We start from the raw sequence: 13,010 nt of genomic DNA, 5'->3' as shown, positions 1-13,010 counted from the left end.
GGGTTGACGGAGGCAAGTGGCTGGGGGATGGGCTCGATGGGGGATGGGTAGTACGGAGGGCGCTTGCTGGGATGAGCACTGGGCGTCGTATGGAGGTGAGGAGTCACTGGATTCTCCTGGAACCGATATTACACTACGTATGTTAACTAGTGAGAATTATAAATAAAAATTTGAAGGAGAAAAAAATATAACAAAATGTGTATGACTTTGGGAAAAATAACTCTTGGTATTTTAGCAGACCTGAATAAATACACACATTAATATATAGGAAGGTTCCGTATTCCGAAGTTGAGGTTGTCAATTTACCTTATATTAAACTATAGATTCCATATAATCCCAATAAAACTCCCAGTGGGAATTTGTTTGCACTTTGTAAGTGGGTGATGAGTAGCCACGTTGAGGAGAAGCCCGGCCTGAGGACTTGCCCACCACACAGGAGGTTCTGTTGCTGGGGGCAGTGGTGTCGGCCGGGGATGTTCAGGGCAGTGGCCGCACCCAGAGAAGAACCTGGAAGCAGATGGGGAAGGGGCGCGGGCAGCTGGACAGTCTGGACGGGCGCCAGGACCGCCCAGGGCTTCCAGGACTCAGCCACTGCGGGACAACTTTGTCCTTTGGGAGGGGGGAAGATTTCTTTTTTTTTTTTTTGGGACAGAGAGAGAGCATGAACGGGGGAGGGGCAGAGAGAGAGGGAGGCACAGAATCGGAAACAGGCTCCAGGCTCTGAGCTGTTAGCACAGAGCCCGACGCGGGGCTCGAACTCACGGACCGCGAGATCGTGACCTGGCTGAAGTCGGACGCTTAACCGACTGCGCCACCCAGGCGCCCCATTTTTCAACTTTTTTTTTTTTTTTTTTGGGGGGGGGGGGGGAAGATTTCTTAAGCCAAACCGATCATAGGCCCCTGAGGAGCTACGTTAAAATGAAAGTTTATGTGACAGGGACAACCGGGAACAAAACGAAAGGACAAACTGGGTACGGAGCTCAGACCATTCTGAAGGCTGCGAAAATGGCAATTTCTAGAAGAGCCTGGGCAGCCAGTGCATCCACAGAGAGAGGCCACTCTGCCTCGCTGGCAGCCGGGGAACCACAGAGGACTGTCCGCGGCTGCCGGGTGAGCGCCCCAGCCCTGCGCCTCGGGAAGGACGGGCAGAGAGAGCCCGCATCGTTCTTTACACTTGGTTTCCAGAGAAATTTGGTGACGTATCGCGGAATTGAAGATGCGTGGGTTTTTTTTGTTTTTGTGTTTTTAAAGTTTTTATTTTAAAAATTTACTTTTTCATTCATTTGAGTAATTCTACACCCACCGTGGGGCTTGAACTCACCATCCTGAGATCAAGAATCACATGCTTTTCCAACTGAGCCAGCCTGATGCCCCGAAGATGCATGTTTTTTCTGTCTTGTGAGGTCACTCCCGGGTACTGACCCCGCAGAAGGTGGCCCACGTGCCCAAGGAGACGGCACGGTGGTTGCAACTGAGAGGTGGTTAAGGGAGGGGCAGGGCTGGCGTGCTCCTGTGGCCGACTCGGGGCGGCGGCGAAGGGGCCGCCGCAAGTCCAGCAGGAGGCCGTCGGCCGAAGGACGTGCAGATCCTGTCACTCGTGGGAAGTGTGAAAAGTGCAGCGCACCCCCCGTTTTACCCACCCGTCTGCCTCATCTGTCCCCGAAGAGCAGCGTCTCGGAGCGGAGAAGTCGGCCCAGGGAGGAGCCGCGGCCTCTGTCGGACTGGAAGCGGTACGGGGCGCTGAGCGGTGTGGACCGTCCCCGCCGGGCCCCCGTGGTGGCTGCCGCGCAGCTGCGTGCTCTGGGAAGCAGGGCAGGGCTCTCGACCAGAGCCGGCCAGCCAGCCACACTCCCGTCTGTTTGTCCCTGGTCTCTCCGCGCATCTGAAATTACGAGAGAAAAGCGGGCGCCTGAGAATTCAAACCGCTTTCCCGAGACCACCCTTTCTGCCTTTGGGGACCCATCCTGCTCTCAGGACGGCCTTTCTAGTACTAAGGAAAGTGCCAAGAGCAAACAGAAGCCTCTCACTCCAGCAACTGCGTGTGTGAGGTGCTGGGCACCCGCGGAGTCCCTCAGCTCCGAGCGCCTCTCCAGAGCACGTGACGCACAGGTTTGCCGCGGCGTCCTGCTACATGCAGAAGCCAGAACTGAAGGGTGCCCGATGAAGCTTCAGTTCACATTCAAGACAGGTGCCCTACCCTGCCCTGCCTGTACCCAGTCTCTGTTGGGGATGGGGTATGAGGCCCATGGGCCCCTTCCCTCCCAGCTGGGTGCAGGTGTTGCTTGGTTTGGGGTGATTATCGTCGTCAGAAGAGTGATGACGCCTGGACGTTCTTTAACCGTTTCAGCGACTTTGTTGTTAATACAAGTGTGTGTGTGCTGGTTCTGTGATAAGTAATTCTAGGCTTGAATTGGGGAGGCTGCTCTCCGATTCACCCTGGAAAATGATCTGGGTCTGTCTAGGTGGTTTTTTCTTTTCGAGGGGTGACGGTGACTCCAAGGATGGTTTTTGTTTGGTAGTTAGTTGATGAATCATGGCCAACTCTTGAGGAACAGAGTCGGATGAAGCCTTCCCTCTGCTTCCTGCCCCCTTTTCCGGGGTCACTAGATAGAAGACTGTGACTCTCAGGGATATTTGGCTGCTGCCCGCGGGCTTTTGTTTTGAAGTTCAAGTTCCTTCTTGCAAACGAAGGAGAACATGCTGCCTTGTGAAGTGGGTTGAGTTCTTCATTAACGTGCTTCGCTTGGTTCTCTCTGTCCAGCAGGCTCAGCTCACAAGTGTCCGTTGTGGCGTCCCTGGAGCACAGTGATGGGGCTGCAGTGGGGGTGGTGAATAGTTTGCTGGGAGACAGAGCCCGCAGTGGGATGGAGTCCTGCTGATGAGGGCCTGGGCGGGGGTGGGGGTGGGGGGGACCTTGCAGGCAAGGAAGGGAGAGCAGCTGGGGGAGCCCCACTGTGACAAAAATCCCAGGAAGGATCTCCCAGAGGCTCCAGCATCAGTAGCAATGTCGTTGGTTACTGATGTGTATGGTCTCAGTTTCCAAGTTTTAAAGAATCTGTTTCACCTTCCCTGATCCCAGTTTTTATCGATGTGATATAAACAAACCGTGCTTCACGTCTTTCTTCTTTGTACGAACGTTCGCGGTAGTTATGTAGTATCGCATAACACGTTGCCTCAGAACCTAGTGGCTTAAGACAACAACACGCATAGGGACGTCTGGGTGGCTCAGTCAGTTGAACGTCCGACTTTGATCTTGGCTCAGGTCTTGATCTCAGGACGGTGAGTTCAGGCCCCACGTCGGGCTCCGCACTGGGTGTGAAGCCGGCCTGAAAACCGCCGCCGCCGCCACCACCACCACCACCACCACCACCAGCACACGTGGATCCGCCCACAGTGTCTGCAGGTCGGGGGTTTGGGAGCAGCTCAGTGGTTCCGGCTCAGGGTGTCCCGTGAGGTCACAGTTAAGAGGGGGGCTGGGGCTGGGGGATGGTCTTCCGAGGTGCTGCACTGATGGCGCCTGCAGGAGGCCTCAGCGCGTGGTCCTGTCCGTGGGGTGGCACCGAGGCAGGCTTCTTGTGGAACGGGTGATCCCGGAGGGCAGGGCGACGTCTTCTGGAAGTTCAGACTTGAAAGCCGGTGGGCTGCCTGTCTACACTGTGCGTTGGCTACACTGGCAGTGCCACTCAGCAGGGAGGCGGGAGTCCTGGCAGCAGCTCCCGGGGCCCCTCGGAGGGTGGCGCCGTGACCATCCCAGAAGTCTAGAAGGCGGCACAAAGGTCTGAACGGGTGCGTGGGCAGACAGGTGGGCCGGGGGCGGGGAGTGCGAGCCCTGAGGGGTGCGCGGAATCTTTGTTCCGGTGTCGTTGAGTCAGCGCAGTGGGTGAGCTTGGGGGTATTCGGCCTTCTGTGCCTTTTTGTGTGTCCGAAGTAGTTTATTGAAAGTATGGGAGTGGCCACCGCTGAGTGCTTGCCATCTGCGAGGAATGTGGCTGGTACGCCACTGTGACGACCCTCTTACTTACTGTTTTTAAGTTTATTTCTTTTGAGAGAGACATGGTGCGCACGAGCGGGGGAGGGGCAGAGAGGGAGAAAGAGGATCCCAAGCGGGGATCCCGAGGTGGGGCTCCAACTCATGATCCGTGAGATCCTGACCTGAACTGAGCCACCCAGGCTCTCCTGGAAACAATCATGTTCAGTTGTCACGAAGGCCTTTTGAGGCTGGCACGAGTTATCCCCGTTTCAGGGCTGGCTACGCTGAACCCAGACATGTAAAGTGACCGTCCTCTGCCAGTGGGGGGACGCAGGCAGGGAGGAGGAGTGGGACTTGGCCCTAAGTGTGTGCGTGTGTGCCTGCCTGTGCGCACGAACGTGTGTGCACGCTGAACGTGCAGCCGTTGTGCCGCACAGGTGCGTTGATGAGACCCCGCAGACCTTCCTGGGCAGCCGCTGCTTCCTGAACCTGCGATGCGGGAGGGAGACCCTGAGGCCCCGGCCAGAGTCTGGGTGGGTGACTAGGGTGAAAAAGTGAGGTGGGTGCTGTAGGTGGGGTGGTGGCTGCCACGACACTATTTCCTGTCCCCTAGCTCCGGATGCTGCCGGAAGGCAGGCAGGCAGGCAGGCAGGCAGGCAGGCAGCGTTGTAGCTGAAGGGCGCTCCAAAGTCAGCCTGATGGAAGATCATGTTTCTGGGAGGGAAGGGCCTGTGGAGAGACAGAGCCATCATGTCCCCGAGTGCAGAGTTGTCCGGGGAGGGATGAGAGGAGGGTGAGGATGGGCTCCAGGTTCTGAGGGGCCATGGAAGACATTGTCCGTTGGCAGGGACTCTACCCTACATGTGGGCCCGGCCATGGTCCCTCTTGGTGCAGGAGGGAGACCTCTTAGGGTGGGAATGTCAGCGGGTAGATGGATAGGACCAAGAGCCAGAAAACCGGTTGCTGAAACCATAGCCATCCAGGTGGGGTGGGTGCAGAGGCATCCGGGAGAGGGGCTGGCCGGCCTGGCAGGGATGTGGGTGCAGGGGGGAAGGGGGCCTCAAGGAGGAGTGGGGAATCTTGTTTGATGGGGGGCGGGGTGGTGGTGGCTGTGAACACTGTTAGGATTAAATCTGATTGAGGACATTGTACTCAGGGGTGGGTGATAGGGTGGGGGGTCCACAAATGCATGTGCTGATCTTGAGGAATCTTCAAGAGGAGAGTTCTAGAAGGCAAGCGTCCTGTGAGTCCGAGCCGTGCACAGAAGCCTCTGCTGCTTGAAGGTCCGAGACCTTCGGTGCTTGAAGCGTGGGGGTTGGTGAGCTCATCCCTCAGGCTGGGCGGGCGGGACAGAACCCTGCCGGCCACTAGGCCGAGGGAGCCCCCAAGGTGAGAGGGGAGGGCAGGTGTGTGTGGGGCCGCGGCGGGGGCAGGGTGGGGATGGGGACAGTTCCCACGGGGCACCGGGGCTGGACTTGTGGTTGCCAGAGGCGCCCTGTGATGGGAGGGCACAGAGGGCTGGGTGGCTGTGCACCCACATGTGGAGGTGCACGTGCTCCGAGGTCCGAGGCTGGGGGAGCCGGAGGCGTGCCGGGACGTGGGGACGAGTGGGGGACACGGGAGGCTGTAGGAAGCCAACTGTGGTGACCGTGGTGTGAGTGGGGGCTGCGTTTTGGGGGAGACGTGGCCCGTGGTGGCCGGACAGGCGGGAGATCGGGGTGGCCGCGTCGCAGAGGACGACACCGCACCTCTGCTCACCCGAGTTTGCGGAGCTGCGAGTGCAGGCGCCACGTGCCGACTGGGGTCTCGCTCCAGAGCGTTCTGGCCAGTGCTCAGAATCAGGCAGCAGGCCTTCAGAGGGGCTCTGCCGGGGCCGGAAGGCGGCCCTGGGAGGCCGGCCGGGGTGCCTGGGGCCGAATTCCAGTAAGACTAGATAGGAGCACTGATACCCGAGCTTCCTGTAATTGTCACGAGCTACGAGGTGTTCTTCTTCCCCACCATTTAGAAGTGTAAAATCAATTCCTGGTTCATAGACCACACAGAAGACAGCAGGTGGGGCTCGCTTGGCCTGCAGGCCGCGATCTGTCAGCCTCTGCGCCTCAGCTGCTGGTGGCTCTCCAGCTTGGGAGCCCAGCGGGGCCCCCGGGAGCCCTCACAGCAGCCACGTCAGGCCCAGAGCGTGACCCGGCCTCGGTGTGGCCTGAGCACCAGAGGTTTTCCAACTCCCCGGGTTGTTAGCGTGCAGCCAAGGCCGCGGGCCCAGGAATCAGGCTTCAGGGTACCTGATCAGGGTACTCTGGGTCCCCCGGAGACCTTGGGGAAGGCCGGGGTGGGGCCCGAGGTCCGCATTTCTGGCCTGCTTCTGTGTGCCGACCCGGGCGGTGATGGGGCCTGGTGCTCCTGCCTCGTCCCCTGTGTCATCCGTCCAGGCCACGCGCCCGAGTCATGGGTCATGGAAAGCCAAGCCAAGCCTCCGCCCCCCGTGTTGACAGGTAGCGCTCGTGGGGCACTTTTCCCACTGCTGACTTGTCAAGGATGCCTAGAAAATTGTAACTTACTAATACTTCAGTGATTTGGGGAAAGTGTGTATTTTCCTCTTGCCATTTATTATTTCCTGAGTTGTCATAAGTTCCGTTGACTTGTTTTCACCACGCTGCTTTTATTTATAAACTTCTGACGAGTTATAGCAGCAGATCCTCACTAATTCTCTTTGAAGCTTTTGTGGGGTACAGCTCCGTGACGCGGGGGTAAGCGTGCCACGTGCTGGGTTCTCGGGGGCCGTGCCTGGACTTGGTGCGGACGGACCCCCAGTGGGCTGCAGGTGTGTGGTTTTCTCACCCCGCCCTTGCTGTGCCCACAGGTGGTCGCAGAGCACCCGGACGCCTCGGCCGAGGAGGTCAAAGAGCTGCTCGGCTCCCAGTGGGACATGCTCAACGAGAAGCAGAAGGCGCGCTATAACACCAAGTTTGCCCTCGTGGCCTCTCCCCAGTCTGAAGAAGACTCCGGTAAACCTAGAGCCGTGCGAGTGCGCTCTGCTGAGGTGTGCGGTGTGCGTAGTGGGGCCGGCCGAGCCCCGGTCTGGGAGCCCCGGGGGCGGCGGGGCCGCCCTCCCCAGCCCCGCCCCTGCTGCCCGTGCCGGCAGCCAGGGTGCTGTGGGCGCGATCAAGCCACCTCCGCTGTCTGCGGCTCCTCCCTCATCGTTGCACGAGAGCCGTTCGGTGTCACCCTCTGTCTGGCCTCAGGCCCCTCGCTCTTGTGCCCGAGCGCAGCGGGCGCTCTAACCCCTGCAGCCGGCGGGGCGGTGTAGGGGAGGACACCCAAAGGAAGGGGGCCCGGGCTTACGTGGCACGGTAGAGTCCGACCGTGGCCTGTGGCCCCCTGGCGAGGCTGCCCTCCCAGCAGGGGCTGTGCCTGCCCCTCGCAAGGGGCTTTGCCCCTACAGGCAGGGGGGCCTTCCTGATCTCTTTGCTGGAGAGCTCGCAGGGTGAGGAAGGTGACTGTGGACTGACCTTAAATGTGGGTGACCTCTGGTTTTTCACAGGCCTTCAGTTTAAATATCAAAAAAATGCCACTTTGCTTTGGTGAACGGAAAGAGAAGGGAGACTTAACACTGTGAGCTTTTGGAGGAACCGTGACGATGGTCAGATTTGTCATCTGTGTGTGCTTGGACACGTGTTGTGGAAAACCGACGTTTCTAACGTAAAAAATAAGCATGATGGGTTGGTTATCAGTTTAAATACAGAACAGTTCTGTACCTCGAGGTTCAGCTCTGAAGAGCTTTGGAGAGGCCAGATGTAAAGTGTTCGAAGACCCCCTAGAGGGGGGCGAGAGCCAGAAGGAGTCGCACTTCCCTCGTGTGCACCTGCTCGTGCTTCTGGACCAGCACTGGTGTATCTGACCAATTGCACACGCACTAGAGACCTTTCTGTTTCGCTCACGGAGGATCTTGATTCTAGGGCCTCTGGGTCTCCACATCGACTCTCTCATATGTTAATACTGACTTTGTCCAGTTCAGGATTTGTTGCAAATGCTGTCAGGTAGACTAGTAAGTGTATTTTGGATTCGTGTACTTTCTTTTTTTAATTTTTTTTTTTTAACATTTATTTATTTTTGAGACAGAGAGAGACAGAGCATGAACGGGGGAGGGGCAGAGAGAGAGAGAGGGAGACACAGAATCGGAAACAGGCTCCAGGCTCCGAGCCATCAGCACAGAGCCCGACGCGGGGCTCGAACTCACGGACCGCGAGATCGTGACCTGGCTGAAGTCGGACGCTTAACCGACTGAGCCTCCCAGGCGCCCCTCGTGCGCTTTCTTTAAAAGGCAAAAGATCACCTGACTCTGTCGGGACCCTACATCCAGAGGAGTGTCCCTTTTCAATGACTGGCTTACTTAAGAAGGAGTCGGGTTTTCCTGAAGCCAGATTTAACTGCCCTTGGAGTAAGTGTGCAGGTGGTTGTGGGTCACGTGTGGTCACTTGGGACGGCTACCGAGTGCTTGGACAGGGGGACAGGGCTGGTCTCCTCCGTGTGTGTGTCCAGTGTGTGCTTGTCCTGGGGGCCCTCCGGCCTCCCCATCGGGGCCCCCGTGCCGGTGACCAAGATGGCGGGCGGACTGTGTTTGTGGGACAAGCTGTGCCACGGCCTCAGTGTGAGGAAGTCAGGCAGGTGCCCACGTTGCTCACCTGTGTTTGAAGCCCCTGCTGTGTCATTTCGGGCCCAGGGGACGTCTTCTGCGAGGACTGCGGCCCCACCTCACCTGTGTGAAGGTGAGCCGCCGGATGGCGGCTGCTGCTAGCGGGTGTCTGTGGCTCAGTGGACACGTGCGAGGAGGGTGGGCACGCCGGGCGGTGGAGGCTGCGGCAGGCCGGGCTGGCGGCGCCCTGTGCCGCTTGCGTGGGGACGGCCTCCCAGCAGCCGCCACCGCCCCCACACCTCCACGGGCACACCTCTCCCGTGCCGCCACGGCAGGCAGCCCACGGTGCTGTGGCCCGGAGGGGGCCGGCTGACGCCGTCCCGGGACTGCCCGGCCGCTCAGCTCTGTGCTCATGTCTGCCCCGGCCGGGGTGACCTCCTGCTGGGCGCCACACTCCTGGCCTGAGGGCTCCGTCCCGCCTGGTAGGAAGGTTTGAGGACAGCGCTGCCCTCCCACGGGATGTTTTTCCCGGACAGTCCCAGGGGTAAGCCCTGCACCTCTGTAAGAGAGTCGTGCAAACGGAAATGCTGGATTTGTGTTTGAAATAAACATCGGCGTGTTCAAATTAATCACCTCTCTAGAATTTGCACTGCGAATTCTTACCGCACCGTAAGATTACCTTATGTCTCACTTTTCTAGGTCAGTACTGTTTGAACACGTTAAGACTTGGATTAGTTGATATTCCTGGAAACACGTAATTGGCACAAACCACTGGTAGAAAACCCTTAGTCTGCAGACACCGCAGCCGTGTTGCTGCTACCCAACATGCTTCTTTAAGGAAATGTATAAAAAGTAGCAAGTTGTGTCCTTTCTAAAGTTCCACTTAAATTCCTCCATCTTTGAGTGTTAGTGAACTCCTGGGTTATATTTACATTTAATGCTCTAGTACGTTAAAATGTTATTATGAGAAATACCAACATAACAGTCTGTAGATGAGATCAGCGTTCTCCAGTATTCGGTGTTACGTGTGCAGAATGCAGAGAGGTTTGGCCCTTAATTCTCGGGCCCTGGGAACCGACGGCCCTGCAGGAGACCCTCCTGGGCTGGGTTGGTGCACGCGTGCCCCGGCTGGGGGAGCAGTGCTTTGGAGGGTGGCTCGTGGAGTGCTTTTCACGTCAGTTTCGCCCATTCTCTGTTCCAAGGTAACGTAAATGGGAAAAAAAGAAACCATACCAAGAGGACACAGGACCCTCCTGAAGACGTTGAAATTGAAGACGCACCCAGGAAAAGACTCAGGACCGACAAGCACGGTCTCCGGAAGGTAACTGCACCCCGGGTTTGTCCAGGCTGGAGGACTGTGTCCCTCCCGTGTGACTCTTCAGTGGATGCCTGTGGGAGGCAGGAGGCCTTCCTCTGGGGTGGTGCCCAGTGGGTGTCGAACGTGCATCAGGGGGCCGAGTCTGCCTGGCCAGGGTCCACATAGCTGGAGAGACGGCGGATTCTCCCACCTGGCGTATGGTGCTCATGCTTGCCGGGAGCGGGAGCCTTTTCCGATGTGCTTTATGACTCAGTGTCATTTATGGAAACTGTCTCACACGTCCAGTGAGCTTCTCCGTGAACCGGGAGCGTAAACAGGCTTTGCATCTTTAATTTTTTTCTTTTTTTTTTTTTTAACGTTTATTCATTTTTGAGACAGAGACAGAGCATGAATGGGGGAAGGTCAGAGAGAGGGAGACACAGAATCTGAAACAGGCTCCAGGCTCTGAGCTGTCAGCACAGAGCCCGAGGCGGGGCTCGAACTCACGGACCGCGAGATCGTGACCTGAGCCGAAGTCGGACGCCCGACCGACCGAGCCACCCAGGCGCCCCAACAGGCTTTGCATCTTATGTCTTAGTGTAAAGCTGTTTAGCGATCGTTCTGACAGAGTAGTTGTGTACTTACGGTTTTGAGTAAAGCCTCATACCATCTTCTAACCTAAGTTAAGAGGCTCCTTTATTGTCTCGCTGTATTTTTGGAATGGAAAATGAATTCTGCATGTCGTTGAAGCGTAAATATGCGGCCACCACATCTTCTGTCTTCTTTCTCTTTTTTGAACGTTAAAAAAAAATTGTTTATGTATTTATTTTGAGAGAGAGGGAGAGAGCCCCAAGCAGGCTCCAGCCATCAGCGTAGAGCCCAGCACGGGACTGGATCCCACGGACCGCAAGGTTACGACCTGAACTGAAACCAAGAGTAGGACACTCAACCGACTGAGCCACGCGGGCGCCCCCGTTACTTCAAAGCTGCTTTTGCGGTTCAGGGGGCACACGGGTCCTGCCCAGTGTTTCTGGCCACCAGGGCCTCTTCTGGGGCACCTGTCAAGTGTCCAGTGCTGAGATAGGTAATGTTCACCTTGAGTCGCTGCACTGCGTGTGGTGACTGCCCTCTGGCCACCTGGTGTTAGAGCAGTCCTTTGCCGGCAATCATAGTGACCTCGGTTGCTTTGAGATATTTGCATTTCATATTTACCTTAAAAAAATGTGTGGCCCTGGACATTTGAAATATCAAAACTCGCATTAAGTAGCTAGGTAGAAATGTTTGATTAGCTGATAGCTCAGGAAATAGCAAACAAAGAGAGTAGTGGTGTCGCCTCGGGTTTAGTTATCAATCTGAGTAAGCGCGTCCTACAGAATTCCCAACACGCGGAGCCCTGGATGCGCCAGGTGCCGCCCCGTGCCGTGCGCCTGTTCCCTTTTGCACAGTCCTGTGACCCGGTCCCCTGGGGCTGTCGGGAGAGGTTGTCTACACCTGCTTCTGGTTCCGAGTGCTGGGCAAAAACGGTCCCGGTACCGTGTTTTTGGGTGGAGTCTCTCGGTGGTGAAACGTGTTTTGCGGATGACCTTTGTGAAGTTCACCTGGAGCTGGTCTCCGAGTCGGGGCCCCTCCGAGTGGGGGGTCAGCACGGTGACATTGGCACTGACCCGGGGCCCCTTCAGGTTCACGGGACAGACTGGGGGGCGGACCCCCGACTCCACTTTGAATTCAGAGGCAGATTTGAGTAGCACATCGAATGCCGCTCACGTGAAGAGTCTCGGCGGCATGACCGTTAGGTCGTGAGGCGTGGCCCCGCTGGCCCCCTTGTCCCAGCAGATGGCAGAGTGGAGAGGGGTGAGGCGGGGTCCCCCTCCTGGCACGCGTGGAGCCCATCTCCAGAGGAAGACCTTTCTGTCGCACGTTTCGGCAACCCATGTTGGTTCACGTCAGATTTCGTCCCTTCCTCTTGTTCTCCTGTTTCTTTTGTTTAACAACAGAGAGAGACGGCGAGTGACAAGACGGCCCGAACAGGCTCTTGCAAGGCCATGGAGGCCGCCACCTCGCTGAAGAGCCAGGCAGGTAATGTGGGCATTAGCGCTTCTTCCTTGTTGGCAGGCCCTTCCAGGTGCCTGGTGGGCTGCAGGTGGACGGACGGGGAGCTGGGCTGGGCCAGGGTCCGGGGAGCCCGGGGCTCTGACGGCCCAGGGTCCGAGGATAAGGTGGAGGGACGTTCTCGCGCAGCTGAAAGATCAACTGCTCGAATGTGTAAGTTGTTCTGATGATCCAGCTACGTTTTATTGAAGTTACTTTTCTACTGATTTCCGTTGGGCTTTATTTTCAGTTTAAAATGATACTAGAAAAGTTCCTTAAACCAGGAACATCCGTGCTTCTAACTTGCTGGTGCCAGCTGCTGCTATAGATTCCACCCCTTTTTAGGAGCCGACCCTTCACTTACCGTGTTAGCGGAAGTAAAAGTAGTGACTGGTTATTTCCCTTTCACGCGTTGAAAACTGGCTTTGGATGTTTGTGAAAAGTAACCGTCAAAACAACAAAGGGGGAGTCGGGCCGCCTTACCTTCTCACTGTCGTTTTATCGTATCTGATAGTTTATCACGGGGGGCTTACCATCTCCAGCTCGCACCTAGGGAAGGAAACATTCACGGGAGGAGCGAGGGTTGGAAATGGGTTCATTTCCCTTATTTTGCAGCAAGTGCTGTGCTGGTTTTTAAAACTCGGTTAAATGGACTGTTGGAAGGAAGACGTTTACGAGCAGTTTGAACACTGAGTGGATATTTGATGATACGAAGGGATCGAGCGTTACTTTTAAGAATGGTGTCGCGGTATTGCGCTTGTATTTGAGACTTTGTCTCAGAGACACGCACTGAGCTTTTTACAGGTGAAACGGGGTGTGGCATGCACACCAGAAGAACGTGGCCAGGGGGACGTGAAACTAGGCGTGGATGGAGCCTTCTGGGCCCCAGGTTGATGGATTCGGGGGCCAGGCAGGGGGACACTGGGGCTCACTGTACAGTCTGCCCTTGCTTAGAGTGAGGTTTTTTTCGCGGTAAAAAGTTAAGCCTTTAGTGTCACAAAGCGGCCCGGGAAATTTACCTT

The 13,010-nt window shown here is 56.8% G+C and overlaps 1 protein-coding gene across 7 annotated transcripts in view; it reads left to right on the top strand.

Annotated features, from left to right (window-relative positions):
- NSD2 (nuclear receptor binding SET domain protein 2) overlaps nt 1–13,010 on the top strand; it is an 89,936-nt gene that overhangs the window by 46,495 nt on the left and 30,431 nt on the right. For all 7 annotated transcript variants that reach the window (XM_047847156.1, XM_047847157.1, XM_047847158.1 and 4 more), the window contains 3 exons: nt 6,831–6,975; nt 9,806–9,924; nt 11,895–11,976. In XM_047847156.1, the coding sequence (XP_047703112.1) occupies nt 6,831–6,975; nt 9,806–9,924; nt 11,895–11,976 (346 nt within the window). The remainder of the gene's footprint in view (nt 1–6,830; nt 6,976–9,805; nt 9,925–11,894; nt 11,977–13,010) is intronic.

Source organism: Prionailurus viverrinus, unplaced genomic scaffold (genome assembly GCF_022837055.1).
Source record: "Prionailurus viverrinus isolate Anna unplaced genomic scaffold, UM_Priviv_1.0 scaffold_45, whole genome shotgun sequence".
NCBI classification, from domain to species: Eukaryota; Metazoa; Chordata; class Mammalia; order Carnivora; family Felidae; genus Prionailurus; species Prionailurus viverrinus.
Note: the sequence above shows the minus strand (reverse complement) of the source record. Positions and strands in the feature narration are given on the sequence as shown.